Raw genomic sequence first — 13069 nt, forward strand, 5'->3', positions numbered from 1 at the left:
TGACAAGCTAATCACTAATCCGCTTAATCTGTAGGGAAAGAGGGCAAAAATAAAAAGGGGAAATCCTGTAGGCTGTCCAGCTCTCCCCGTAGACTGGTAGAGAATAAGAGCTTTCTCAGTTTAGGGCCTCCTGCTTTGAATTGACTCCAGCCTATCTTCAAAGTGTTCATTGAATCAATTATCATTCACTTGGCGAATGTGCACCGTTTTCTCTCACATTTTTTAGTTTATATTACCGTCGTTTAGCATGGTTGCATACTTAAGTATAGTGTGTGCCAAACCTCTCCTGCAGTACTCCCACCCATTTCAGCACTGGCACACCTGATTCATCAAGCCCTTCAGTTGTTCAATCAGGTGTGCGAGTTCAGGAATGTCAATGTGGAATAGCTAGGGTTACTCAAGGAGACGTTTAGGAAATACTGACTTAGCATACCCTGAATGATTTATAGTGCATACCTCAAGTATTGATCTTCTTTCTTTCTCATCTCCCTGTTTTCGTCTCCACCTCCTCCAGCGTGGTCGCACGGCCCTGTCTGTAGCACAGCAGGGGTCTCACGTTGACATCACAGCCCTTCTCCAGGCCCACCAAACACACGCTGAGACGTCTGTCTGAGACTCCTTACCCCGTGGATGGACTCAAAGACACAGATGTTGCAGTGCAAGGAATATCCAAGTCCAAATGGAACCCTGTTCCGTGCTGTCAATAGAGCCCTTCCTTCTGTCAATAGAGCCCTTCCTGCTGCCAATAGAGCCCTTCCTGCTGCCAATAGAGCCCTTCCTGCTGCGAATAGAGCCCTTCCTACTGCGAATAGAGCTCTTCTTACTGTATATAGAGCCCTTCCTACTGCGAATAGAGCTCTTCTTACTGTATATAGAGCCCTTCCTGCTGCCAATAGAGCCCTTCCTGCTGCGAATAGAGCCCTTCCTACTGTGAATAGAGCTCTTCTTACTGTATATAGAGCCCTTCCTGCTGCGAATGGAGCCCTTCCTGCTGCGAATAGAGCCCTTCCTACTGTATATAGAGACCTTCCTGCTGCCAATAGAGCCCTTCCTGCTGCCAATAGAGCCCTTCCTGCTGCGAATAGAGCCCTTCCTACTGTGTATAGAGCCCTTCCTGCTGCGAATAGAGCCCTTCCTGCTGCGAATAGAGCCCTTCCTGCTGCGAATAGAGCCCTTCCTACTGTATATAGAGCCCTTCCTGCTGCCAATAGAGCACTTCCTGCTGCGAATAGAGCCCTTCCTACTGTATATAGAGCCCTTCCTACTGTATATAGAGCCCTTCCTGCTGTATATAGAGCCCTTCCTGCTGCGAATAGAGCCCTTCCTACTGTATATAGAGCCCTTCTTTATACCACAACTTAGGTCAATTATCTCCTTTCTCCTTCGGTCTCTCTTTCTCTTCTCCTTCTCTCTCTTCTTCTTCTGTCTCCTATCTCTGTCTCCTTCTGTCTCTCTGTCTCCTATCTCTTTCTCCTTCGGTCTTCTTTCTCTTCTCCTTCTCTCTCTTCTTCTTCGGTCTCCTTTCTCCTTCTCTCTCTTCTTCTTCTGTCTCCTATCTCTTTCTCCTTCTGTCTCTCTTTCTCTTCTCCTTCCCTCTCTTCTTCTTCTGTCTCCTATCTCTTTCTCCATCTGTCTCTTTCTCCTTCGTCTCTTTCTCTTCTCCTTCTCTCTCTTCTTCTTCTGTCTTCTTTCTCTTTCTCCTTCTGTCTCTCTTTCTCTTCTCCTTCCCTCTCTTCTTCTTCTGTCTCCTATCTCTTTCTCCATCTGTCTGTCTCTTTCTCCTTCGTCTCTTTCTCTTCTCCTTCTCTCTCTTCTTCTTCTGTCTCCTATCTCTTTCTCCATCTGTCTCTTTCTCATTCGTCTCTTTCTCTTCTCCTTCTCTCTCTTCTTCTTCTGTCTTCTTTCTCTTTCTCCTTCTGTCTCTCTTTCCCTTCTCCTTCCCTCTCTTCTTCTTCTGTCTCCTATCTCTTTCTCCATCTGTGTCTTTCTCCTTCGTCTCTTTCTCTTCTCCTTCTCTCTCTTCTTCTTCTGTCTTCTTTCTCTTCTCCTTCTCTTTATCTTCTCATTCTATCTTCTTTCTCTTCTCCTTCTGTCTCTCTCTCTCTTCTCCTTCTGTCTCTTTCTCTTCTCATTCTGTCTTCTTTCTCTTCTTCTTCTGTCTCCTATCTCTTTCTCCATCTGTCTCTTTCTCCTTCATCTCTTTCTCTTCTCCTTCTCTCTCTTCTTCTTCTGTCTCCTATCTCTTTCTCCATCTGTCTCTTTCTCCTTCGTCTCTTTCTCTTCTCCTTCTCTCTCTTCTTCTTCTGTCTTCTTTCTCTTCTCCTTCTCTTTCTCTTCTCATTCTATCTTCCTTCTCTTCTCCTTCTGTCTCTCTCTCTTTCTTTCTCCTTCTGTCTCTTTCTCTTCTCATTCTGTCTCCTATCTCTTTCTCCTTCTGTCTTCTTTCTCTTCTCCTTCTCTTTCTCTTCTGTCTCTCTCATTCTCTCTTTCTCTTCTCATTCTGTCTTCTTTCTCTTCTCCTTCTCCTTCTGTCTCTTCTGTCTCTCTTCTCCTTCTGTCTCTTTCTCTTCTCATTCTGTCTTCTTTCTCTTCTCCTTCTGTCTTCTTTCTCTTCTCCTTCTGTCTCTCTCTCTCTTCTCCTTCTGTCTCTTTCTCTTCTCATTCTGTCTTCTTTCTCTTCTCCTTCTGTCTTCTTTCTCTTCTCCTTCTGTCTCTCTCTCTCTTCTCCTTCTGTCTCTTTCTCTTCTTCTTTGTGTTGGTCACTTATTGGCTCAGTATTGACTGAGCTCAGCTGGTCGTATTAGTTGCTGACTACTAGGCTCTGGCCAAAAGTAGTGCACTATACAGTAGAGAATAGGGTTCTATTTCAGACACAGATGAAGATCTCTCACCTCCGCTCGTCTGATTCGGTCTACTTTCCTCACTCCGTCTTGGGCCTCTAAGGATCAGGTTGTGAGGTCAATGACATTAGACTGAGCTCTTCACTTCCTGTTCCTGGACAGGGAAAAACACATCTTTAAAGACTCTGTGTGTGTGTGTGTGTGTGTGTGTGTGTGTGTGTGTGTGTGTGTGTGTGTGTGTGTGTGTGTGTGTGTGTGTGTGTGTGTGTGTGTGTGTGTGTGTGTGTGTGTGTGTGTGTGTGTGTGTGTGTGTGCGTGCGTGTGTGTGTGTGTGTGTGTGTAAATGTTATTATGACAGCTGTGCAAAGCTCCAATCCTGGAGGGCGATATTGTCTGCTGGTTTTTGTCCTCGCCTTTAAAATTGTCTATTTTCTTTTTACCTGGGCAAGGTAGCAATCAATGACCCAATAAGTGCCACGAAGGGAGATCCCAAAAGCCAGCAGGACTGCGGCTCTTGAGGACTTGGTTTATCCCTGTTACGTTCACGAGAAAGGTCTTTGAGAAAGGTCTTTGAGAAAGGTCTTTGAGAAAGGTCTTTGAGAAAGGTCTTTGAGGTCTTTGAAAAGGTCTTTGTGTTACAAATAAAATAAAATGCCACCAATTGGATGGATGGGTTGATTGCTCTCCTGGTACTGTAAACATTGGGGGGGGGCTTTACAAGTAGGCCGTCATTGTAAATAAGAATTTGTTCTTAACTGACTTGCCTAGTTAAATAACGGTAAAATAAAAAAATTAATCAAATATGAATTTGGGGGAAGATGTTCCATCAGTGAGTTAAATTCTTTCTTTTTTTGTGTCTTCAAATTGTAATGTGTGACTTTAATTTTGATCTGTTATTCTGACTCTGCTTATACTAGCTGTACTATGTGCAGCAGGAAGGAGAGCTGTGTCATCAGACTGATTGAAATATCAAAGAAAGACAATGGTCTTCAGGTCTGCACCGCTACCCTCGGGCCATTTCAGCCAGAGACAATTAGCACAGTAAATATACAGAGCATTTACATTGAACTGTTTCCTACTATCAGCAATATGTTGCATGTTAATCTCGATACTGTATGAAGTAAAATATTGAGCTATACTGTTATAAATGGATTTCATTATGATCAATATCCATTGTAGACAAACCCGACTGTTGATTTAACTACTTATTTCCATGCATTATTCTTAAAACAAAGCAAGACTGTTGACCTATAACTGTTTTAATAAAAATGTTTTCCAATTATTTTGTATTGGATGTGGGGAAAACACATTACAACTCATTGTACTCTGTAATAACATAAATGGACAGCAGATGGCGCTACCTTTCCATACTTGTTATGAATGCATGTTGTGAATGCAGTACTGACTGAATGTCTTGAAATTTTATTCAGAGACGTACATACATTTGAAGTCGGAAGTTCCCATACACCTTAGCCAAATACATTTAAACTCAGTTTTTCACAACTCCTGACATTTAACCCTAGTAACAATTCTCTGTTTAAGGTCAGTTAGGATCACCACTTTATTTTAAGAATGTGAAATGTCAGAATGATAGTAGAGAGAATGATTTATTTCAGCTTTCATCCCATTCCCAGTTGGTCAGAAGTTTACATACACTCAATTAGTATTTGATAGCATTATTTGGTAGCCTTCCACAAGCTTCCCACAATAAGTTGGGTGAATTTTGACCCATTCCTCTTGACAGAGCTGGTGTAACTGAGTCAGGTTTGTAGGCCTCCTTGCTTACACACACTTTTTCAGTTCTGCCCACAAATTGTCTATAGGATTGAGGTCAGGGCTTTGTGACAGCCACTCCAATACCTTGACTTTGTTGTCCTTAAGCCATTTTGCCACAACTTTGGAAGTATGCTTGGGGTCATTGTCCATTTGGAAGATCCATTTTCAACCAAGCTTTAACTTCCTGACTGATGTCTTGAGATGTTGCTTCAATATATCCAAATAATTATCCTACCTCATGATGCCATCTATTTTGTGAAGTGCACCAGGCCCTCCTGCAGCAAAGCACCCCCACAACAAGATGCTGCCACCCCCGTGCTTCACAGTTGGGATGGTGTTCTTCGGCTTGCAAGCCTCCCCCTTTTTCCTCCAAACATAACGATGGTCATTATGGGCAAACAGTTCTATTTTTGTTTCATCAGACCAGACGACAGTTCTTCAAAAAGTACGATATTTGTCCCCATGTGCAGTTGTAAACCGTAGTCTGGCTTTTTTATGCCTGTTTTTGAGCAGTGGATTCTTCCTTGTTGAGCGGCCTTTCAGGTTATGTCGATATAGGACTCGTTTTACTATGGATATAGATACTTTTGTAACTTTTTCCTCCAGCATCTTCACAAGGTCCTTTGCTGATGTTCTGGGAATGATTTGCACTTTTCGCACCAAAGTACGTTCATCTCTAGGAGACAGAACACGTCTCCTTACTGAGTGGTATGACGGCTGCGTGGTCCCATGGTGTTTATACCTGCGTACTATTGTTTGTACAGATGAACGTGGTACCTTCAGGTGTTTGAAAATTACTCCCAAGGATGAACCAGACTTGTGGATGTCTACAATTTATTTCTGAGGTCTTGGCTGATTTATTTTGATTTTCCCATGATGTCAAGCAAAGAGGCACTGAGTTTGAAGGTAGGCCTTGAAATACATCCACAGGTACACCTCCAATTGACTCAAATGATTTCAATTAGCCTGTCAGAAGTTTCTAAAGCCATGACATCATTTTCTGGAATTTTCCAAGCTGTTTAAAGGCACAGTCAACTTAGTGTATCTAAACGTCTTACCCACTGGAATTGTGATACAGTGAATTATAAGTGAAATAATCGGTCTGTAAACAATTGTTGGACAAATTAATAGTGTCAAAGTAGGTGTCCTAACCTAACCAAATTGCCAAAACTATAGTTTGTTAACAAGAAATTTGTGGAGTGGTTGAAAAACAAGTTTTAATGACTCCAACCTAAGTGAATGTAAACTAGTTTTAATGACTCCAACCTAAGTGAATGTAAACTAGTTTTAATGACTCCTACCTAAGTGAATGTAAACTAGTTTTAATGACTCCAACCTAAGTGAATGTAAACTAGTTTTAATGACTCCAACCTAAGTGAATGTAAACTAGTTTTAATGACTCCAACCTAAGTGAATGTAAACTAGTTTTAATGACTCCTACCTAAGTGAATGTAAACTAGTTTTAATGACTCCTACCTAAGTGAATGTAAACTAGTTTTAATGACTCCAACCTAAGTGAATGTAAACTAGTTTTAATGACTCCTACCTAAGTGAATGTAAACTAGTTTTAATGACTCCTACCTAAGTGAATGTAAACTAGTTTTAATGACTCCTACCTAAGTGAATGTAAACTAGTTTTAATGACTCCAACCTAAGTGAATGTAAACTAGTTTTAATGACTCCTACCTAAGTGAATGTAAACTAGTTTTAATGACTCCTACCTAAGTGAATGTAAACTAGTTTTAATGACTCCAACCTAAGTGAATGTAAACTAGTTTTAATGACTCCAATCTAAGTGAATGTAAACTAGTTTTAATGACTCCAACCTAAGTGAATGTAAACTAGTTTTAATGACTCCAACCTAAGTGAATGTAAACTAGTTTTAATGACTCCAACCTAAGTGAATGTAAACTAGTTTTAATGACTCCAATCTAAGTGAATGTAAACTAGTTTTAATGACTCCAACCTAAGTGAATGTAAACTAGTTTTAATGACTCCAACCTAAGTGAATGTAAACTAGTTTTAATGACTCCAATCTAAGTGAATGTAAACTAGTTTTAATGACTCCAACCTAAGTGAATGTAAACTAGTTTTAATGACTCCTACCTAAGTGAATGTAAACTAGTTTTTGTAACAGTATTTTTATTGAAATTTCACAATTTTCACCCATATTAAGAGATACAGAGACAAAGCACACAGAACAAAAAGTAAAACAGCCCCCACTTACCCATATTTACGTGCACATACATACATACATACATACATACATACATACATACATACATACATACATACATACATACATACATACATACATACATACATACATACATACATACATACATACATACATACATACATACATACATACATACATACATACATACATACATACATACATACATACATACATACATACATACATACATACATACATACATACATACATACATACATACATACATACATACATACATACATACATACATACATACATACATACATACATACATACATACATACATACATACATACATATACCCATGCATATACACACACCTATGCATACATACACGCACGCACCCACCTATACATACGTACACCATTTCTCTTCCCGCTCTGTGCCTCTCTCACCCCATCACCATCATTGCGTCTCTCAATACATACATTTTAAACAAACTTACAAACAGAAATTTAAACAAAAAAGCTCAGTTTAAACCAAGAGGTTAGGTTCCACACATGGAACGTACAGTGTAGTTCTGAAATACATAGATCCCCGCCATTCTAAGAGAAACCTTGCAGCATAATGGTTGATACCTCAGGTTCTAGATAATTTAGATAAGGTTCCCATACTTTGTAGAACTGGTCTGTTTTAGAATGCAATGTACATGTCAGATATTCCAGAGGCACCCATTCAAATAGTATCTTATGCCAGTCTTTAATAGAAGGAACCTTATCACTAATCCACTGTAAAAGGATGTTTTTCCTCGCTGCGAAGGTAAGGATGTTGTAAAGCCTCCTTTTACAGACAGAAGTAACATGCCTACTAGGGAGACCCAACAGTAAAGAAACTGGGTCCAATTCTAGATCAACCCCTAGGATCTTTTCAATTTCTTGCAGGACACCAGACCAGTATCTTTGTATTTTGGTACATGACCATAAACAATGTGTTAGGGTGCCTGTATCAGTTTTGCATTTGAGACACTGAGGGGAAGAGGAAGTGGGGCTAAAAGCATGTCTGCGATTTGGGGATATATGCAATCTGTGTATTATTCTTAATTGGATTGCTCTAGTACGGTTACATATAGATATTGTTTTTGCATATCTCCAAATGTCCTCCCACATCTCTTCGTCAATAGTAACAGACAATTCTTTCTCCCACACTTGTTTCACCCTCTGTGTGTTGACAGCAGAAAAGGACCTTAAAGTATCATAAAACAGACTTACAGACATCTTCCTTTGTGGGAAAAAAAAGCATTCTTTCAATGACAGACACATCAGGGTTACCAATTAAGGTGGTGCTCTCCAGAATATAATGTCTTACTTGTAGGAAGCGGAAAAAGTCCTGCTTTGGGAGTCGATATTTCTCAACCATCTGCTCAAATGACAACAAAATCTTATCAGCAAATAAGTCGTTTAGCCTGCGTATGCCCTTATTAAGCCATAAGTTAAAGCCAGCATCCAGCAATCCTGGGCTGAAATCTGGGTTGTTAAGAATTGGGGTAAGAGCAGAGGTTAGTTTGGACCTTCCCAGGAAGCGTTGAACTGACCTCCATACTTTGAGTGTGTTAAGTGTAACTGGATTATTGCAGTGTTCTTCTACAGACTTGAAACTTCTGAAAAATAAAAGATCCTGTAAGGGGTATTTTGAAAGAGAAGTCTCAATGTCTAACCAAATAGAGGAGTCATCATTTGTGATCCAGTCAGAAATATAACAAAGGTGGGCACACCATTGATAGAACTTGATATTGGGCAGGTCCAAGCCGCCCATAGAACTTGGCAGCTGCAATATTGCCATCTTAAGTCTTGGCTTGCGCTTACTCCATATAAAGGAACTTAGCCATCCATTTACATCCTTTATTACCTTATTGGAGAGTAATACTGGGATCATTTGGATTGGGTAAAGTAGTCTGGGTAAAACGTTCATTTTCAAGAGGGATATTCTACCCAACCAAGAAATGGGGAGGGAGTTCCAGCGCTCCAGATCCTGTCTTATTGTATCAAACAAAGGAACAAAATTGGCTTTGTACATTAGCTGGAATTTAGGAGTTACAAATATACCCAGATACCTGAAACCTGAGGGAGACCATTTAAAAGGGAAGGGGGAGAAGTATTAGGTACAGAATGCAGGCTACCAAGTGGCATAGCCTCTGACTTAGTAAGGTTAATCTTGTAGCCTGAGAATCCGCTGAATAATTCAATAATATTAATAAGAGGTGTAATTGAAGTCTCGGGACTAGAGATGAATATCAGGACATCATCAGCATACAAGCTTATTTTATGGTGAACATCACCAATGAGCAGCCCCTGTATAGCAGGCGTTACCCTGATGGCCTCGGCTAGTGGTTCCATAACGAGTGCAAAGAGGAGGGGGATAAAGGACAGCCCTGTCTGGTACCTCTGTGTATAGGGAAGCTATTTGACCGTAGCCCATTAGTAAGGACAGCAGCCTGAGGATCATCATATAAAACTTTCACCCATTTTATAAAGTTGTCCCCCAGACCAAATTTATTTAGAGCAAATAATAGGTAAGACCACTCCACACGATCAAATGCCTTCTCAGCATCTAGGGAGAGCACAAGACCATCCACAGCACTTTGTTGGTAGGCTTGAATTACATTAAGAAGCCGCCTGATGTTGTTGCATGACTTACGGCCCCTAATGAAGCCAGTTTGGTCTCCTTTCACAATTAGTGGCAATGAGTCCTCTAATCTTGTGGCTAGAATTTTAGAAAGCAATTTTCTATCCACATTCAGAAGGGAAATTGGTCTGTACGAGGAACAAGACTCTGGACATTTTCCCTTTTTGAGAATAAGTGAAATGTTGGCTTCTCTCAGCGTTTGAGGGAGTTGGTCATTTGAAAATGAGTGGTTAAACATATCACGCAATGGCTCAAGGATCAGGCCATGGAACTCTTTATAGAACTCACTACAAAACCCATCTGGTCCTGGGGCCTTACCATTTTGCAGATTCTTAATTGCGAACATTATCTCTTCCTTGGTAATAGGGGCATTGAGGAGGGACCTCTGTTCTTCGGAGATAGTAGGGAGCTCAATCTTACCAAAGAAGTTCTCCATTAATTTGGGTGCATCCTTTGGCAGTTCTGAGGCATAAAGGTTTGTATAAAATTTCTTAAAAGAGTCACTTATCAATTTATTTTCATATAAATGATTACCATCAGAATCAGTAATAGTAGCAATTGACTGAGAGTCAGCCCTCTTTTTAGCTAGGTATGCCAAGTACTTTCCTGGCTTATCGCCATGTTCATATAGCTTTTGCCTGACAAATCTCATTTTCTTTTCAGCGTCCTGTGTTAGGAGAGAGTCTAACGTTGATCTAATGACTGATATTTCCTTTAATAGGGCAGGAGTGGGCGTTTTAATGTAGTCCTTCTCTTTAGTTCCTAATTCACCCTCTAACATTTTTTGCTTTTCCCGCTTTTTCCGTCTCTTAGTAGCTGTGTATGACATAATCAGACCCCTGGCATACGCTTTACAGGTCTCCCAAAGGAGCGAGGGGTTATCTGTTGATTGAGAGTTAATAGAGAAAAATGCTTTAAACTCTGTTATAAAATATGATGTGAATGTATGGTCTTTAAGAATGGTTGTGTTCAACCTCCAATGTCTTGACCGATTGAATGCCCCGTTGAGTTTTATGTCCAGGATCACCTCAGCATGATCAGATATGACTATGCTTCCTATCCTAGCAGATAAAACAGACTGCAAAGACGTCCTGGGCATAAAAAAATAGTCTATTCTAGTCTGACATCCATGAGGTGCAGAGAAAAAAGTGAACTCTCTGTTGGAGGGATGGAAAGCTCTCCAGACATCCGCATACCCCAGATCATCACAAATAGCTGTAAGTGACTTTGCTTGAGGAGAGAGTGAAGCTATACCGCTGGGAGACTTATCAATAAGGGGGTTCAACAAGCAGTTAAAATCTCCTCCAACCACTGCAGTGTCTGAGTTTAATTCTGAAAAGTCTAGAAATGCTTTAGTGAGGAAATCAGGGGGGTGAGCAGGGGGGAAGTAAATATTCATTATGGAAATGTTCTGCCCTTGTAAAGTACCATTAATTATAACAAAGCGACCAAATTTATCTTTCACACAATTCAAGACCTTAAGTGGTAAGTTCTTTTTCACCAGAATTGCTACACCTCTACTTCTGGATGTAAATGATGAGAAAAACACTTGACCAAATCCTCCTTGTTGTAATTTCAAGTGCTCCTTATCATCCAAATGGGTTTCCTGTAACAGGGCAATATCAATATTTTCTTTTTCAAAAAAGACAATACTTTCTTCCTCTTAATGGGGTTATGGCTCCCTCTAATGTTCCACGTGCATACACGCAGTCTGTTATCTGCCATTGCATCTTGACCATTCAATATTCAGACTGGATCCTACTGTAAAAGTGGGGTGGTACCTTTTTCCATGTGTTGAACTCTCCTCCATCTCACTGAGCATAAACAAAAAATATGAACCCTGAACTCGAACTATACTGAACCCAAAAATTAAACATGTAAAGATCCAAAAGGGGGTTTTCCCACTAGCTAACATACAGGGGATTTCCACTCTCAAATGTAGACTCTTAAGTCCGCATTGCCGCTCAATAGCCTCATCCTTTATATATATGGAAAATAAAATCAATAGAAGAAGATTGAGGCTATTCCACCTAAAACCAAGCCTGGGCACCAATATGGATTCACACATATCTCAGCCTGAGCTATAGCGGCTATTACTTTAGCAAGAAAAATAATAAAGATACGAATATTACTGAGCCGGAGTACGTGAGGACTCACACCACTGTTTCATGATCAGATTCAACCAAAAATAAACAAAGTTATCCAATGCTGTGGAGGCGCAGCTTAGAGTTATTTACCCGAGAGAGTCAATAAACGCAGCAGCCTCTTCAGGTGTGTAGAGCTTTTTAGGTGATCCGTTGACCATAATCTTCAATGTGGCCGGGTACAACAGTGCGTAGTCCATCTTCATTCTCCTGAGTCGAGCCTTCGCCTCATCAAACGCTTTGCGTCTTCGTACAACCGCTGTGGAGTAATCATTGAAGAATGAGACCTTTGGACTTTTATGTTGACTACCAACAGAACCGATGTTTCTAGCCGCATCCATGACGCGCTGCTTGTCGGTGAAGTTGTGGAACTTTATAACCACCGGCCGTGGGCGCTGATTGGGGCCCGGTATCGGTGCTTGAGAGCGATGGGCTCTGTCCAGCTTCACACGACCAGCCTTAGTGTCCATTTGTAGGTAGCCAGGGATCCATTCCTCAAAGAATTTTACTGAACGTGTCCCTTCAGAATTTTCCGGGAGTCCCACAACACGAATATTGCATCTGCGTCCTCGATTATCCAAGTCGTCAATGTGCTCCGCCATTTCGCGCACCTGTTTCTCAAGTGCTTTTATCTTAGCGTCCATAGATGTAGTTGAAGTTTCCACTGCAGCAATTCTTCCTTCCGCCTCAACAACACGTTTCACAACGCTCTGTATTTCGGCTGAATGGCTTGCTATTGCTTCCAAGACCGTTCTTATTTTAGCATCGATCACTTTAGTAATGTTATCAGTCATCTTTCGAATTATCAGGTCCATTGTGCCTGGGTCCGCAATGGTGTTAGCTTCGCTAACGTTAGCTAGCTCCTCGTGCACATCCACAGGGGTGGTGGTTTTGGTCGACTTCTTAGTAGTTCTATTGGGCATGTTGTCGGAGATTTTTGCGAAATAGTCGTCAAGACTCATTATATGGTAACTTATTTAGCCAATTCTACCACTTTTTCAAGCTAGGAGATTAATGTAAGAATATAAATTTACGAATGCCACGAGAGCTCGCTGAAACACCGTGTTCTCTCTACGGCGCCATTTTGTTCCCCCGTAAACTAGTTTTAATGACTCCAACCTAAGTGAATGTAAACTGGTTTTAATGACTCCAACCTAAGTGAATGTAAACTAGTTTTAATGACTCCTACCTAAGTGAATGTAAACTAGTTTTAATGACTCCTACCTAAGTGAATGTAAACTAGTTTTAATGACTCCTACCTAAGTGAATGTAAACTAGTTTTAATGACTCCAACCTAAGTGAATGTAAACTAGTTTTAATGACTCCTACCTAAGTGAATGTAAACTAGTTTTAATGACTCCTACCTAAGTGAATGTAAACTAGTTTTAATGACTCCAACCTAAGTGAATGTAAACTAGTTTTAATGACTCCAACCTAAGTGAATGTAA

At 40.6% G+C, this 13069-nt stretch overlaps 1 protein-coding gene across 1 annotated transcript in view; it reads left to right on the top strand.

Annotated features, from left to right (window-relative positions):
* LOC124042115 (KN motif and ankyrin repeat domain-containing protein 1-like) overlaps positions 1–1375 on the top strand; it is a 36134-nt gene extending 34759 nt beyond the window's left edge. Inside the window, exon 10 of the mRNA XM_046360455.1 lies at positions 515–1375. Coding sequence (XP_046216411.1) covers positions 515–613 — 99 coding nt within the window. The 3' untranslated portion in view covers positions 614–1375. The remainder of the gene's footprint in view (positions 1–514) is intronic.
* Positions 1376–13069: the final 11694 nt, after the last annotated feature.

Source organism: Oncorhynchus gorbuscha, linkage group LG08, assembly GCF_021184085.1.
Source record: "Oncorhynchus gorbuscha isolate QuinsamMale2020 ecotype Even-year linkage group LG08, OgorEven_v1.0, whole genome shotgun sequence".
NCBI classification, from domain to species: domain Eukaryota; kingdom Metazoa; phylum Chordata; class Actinopteri; order Salmoniformes; family Salmonidae; genus Oncorhynchus; species Oncorhynchus gorbuscha.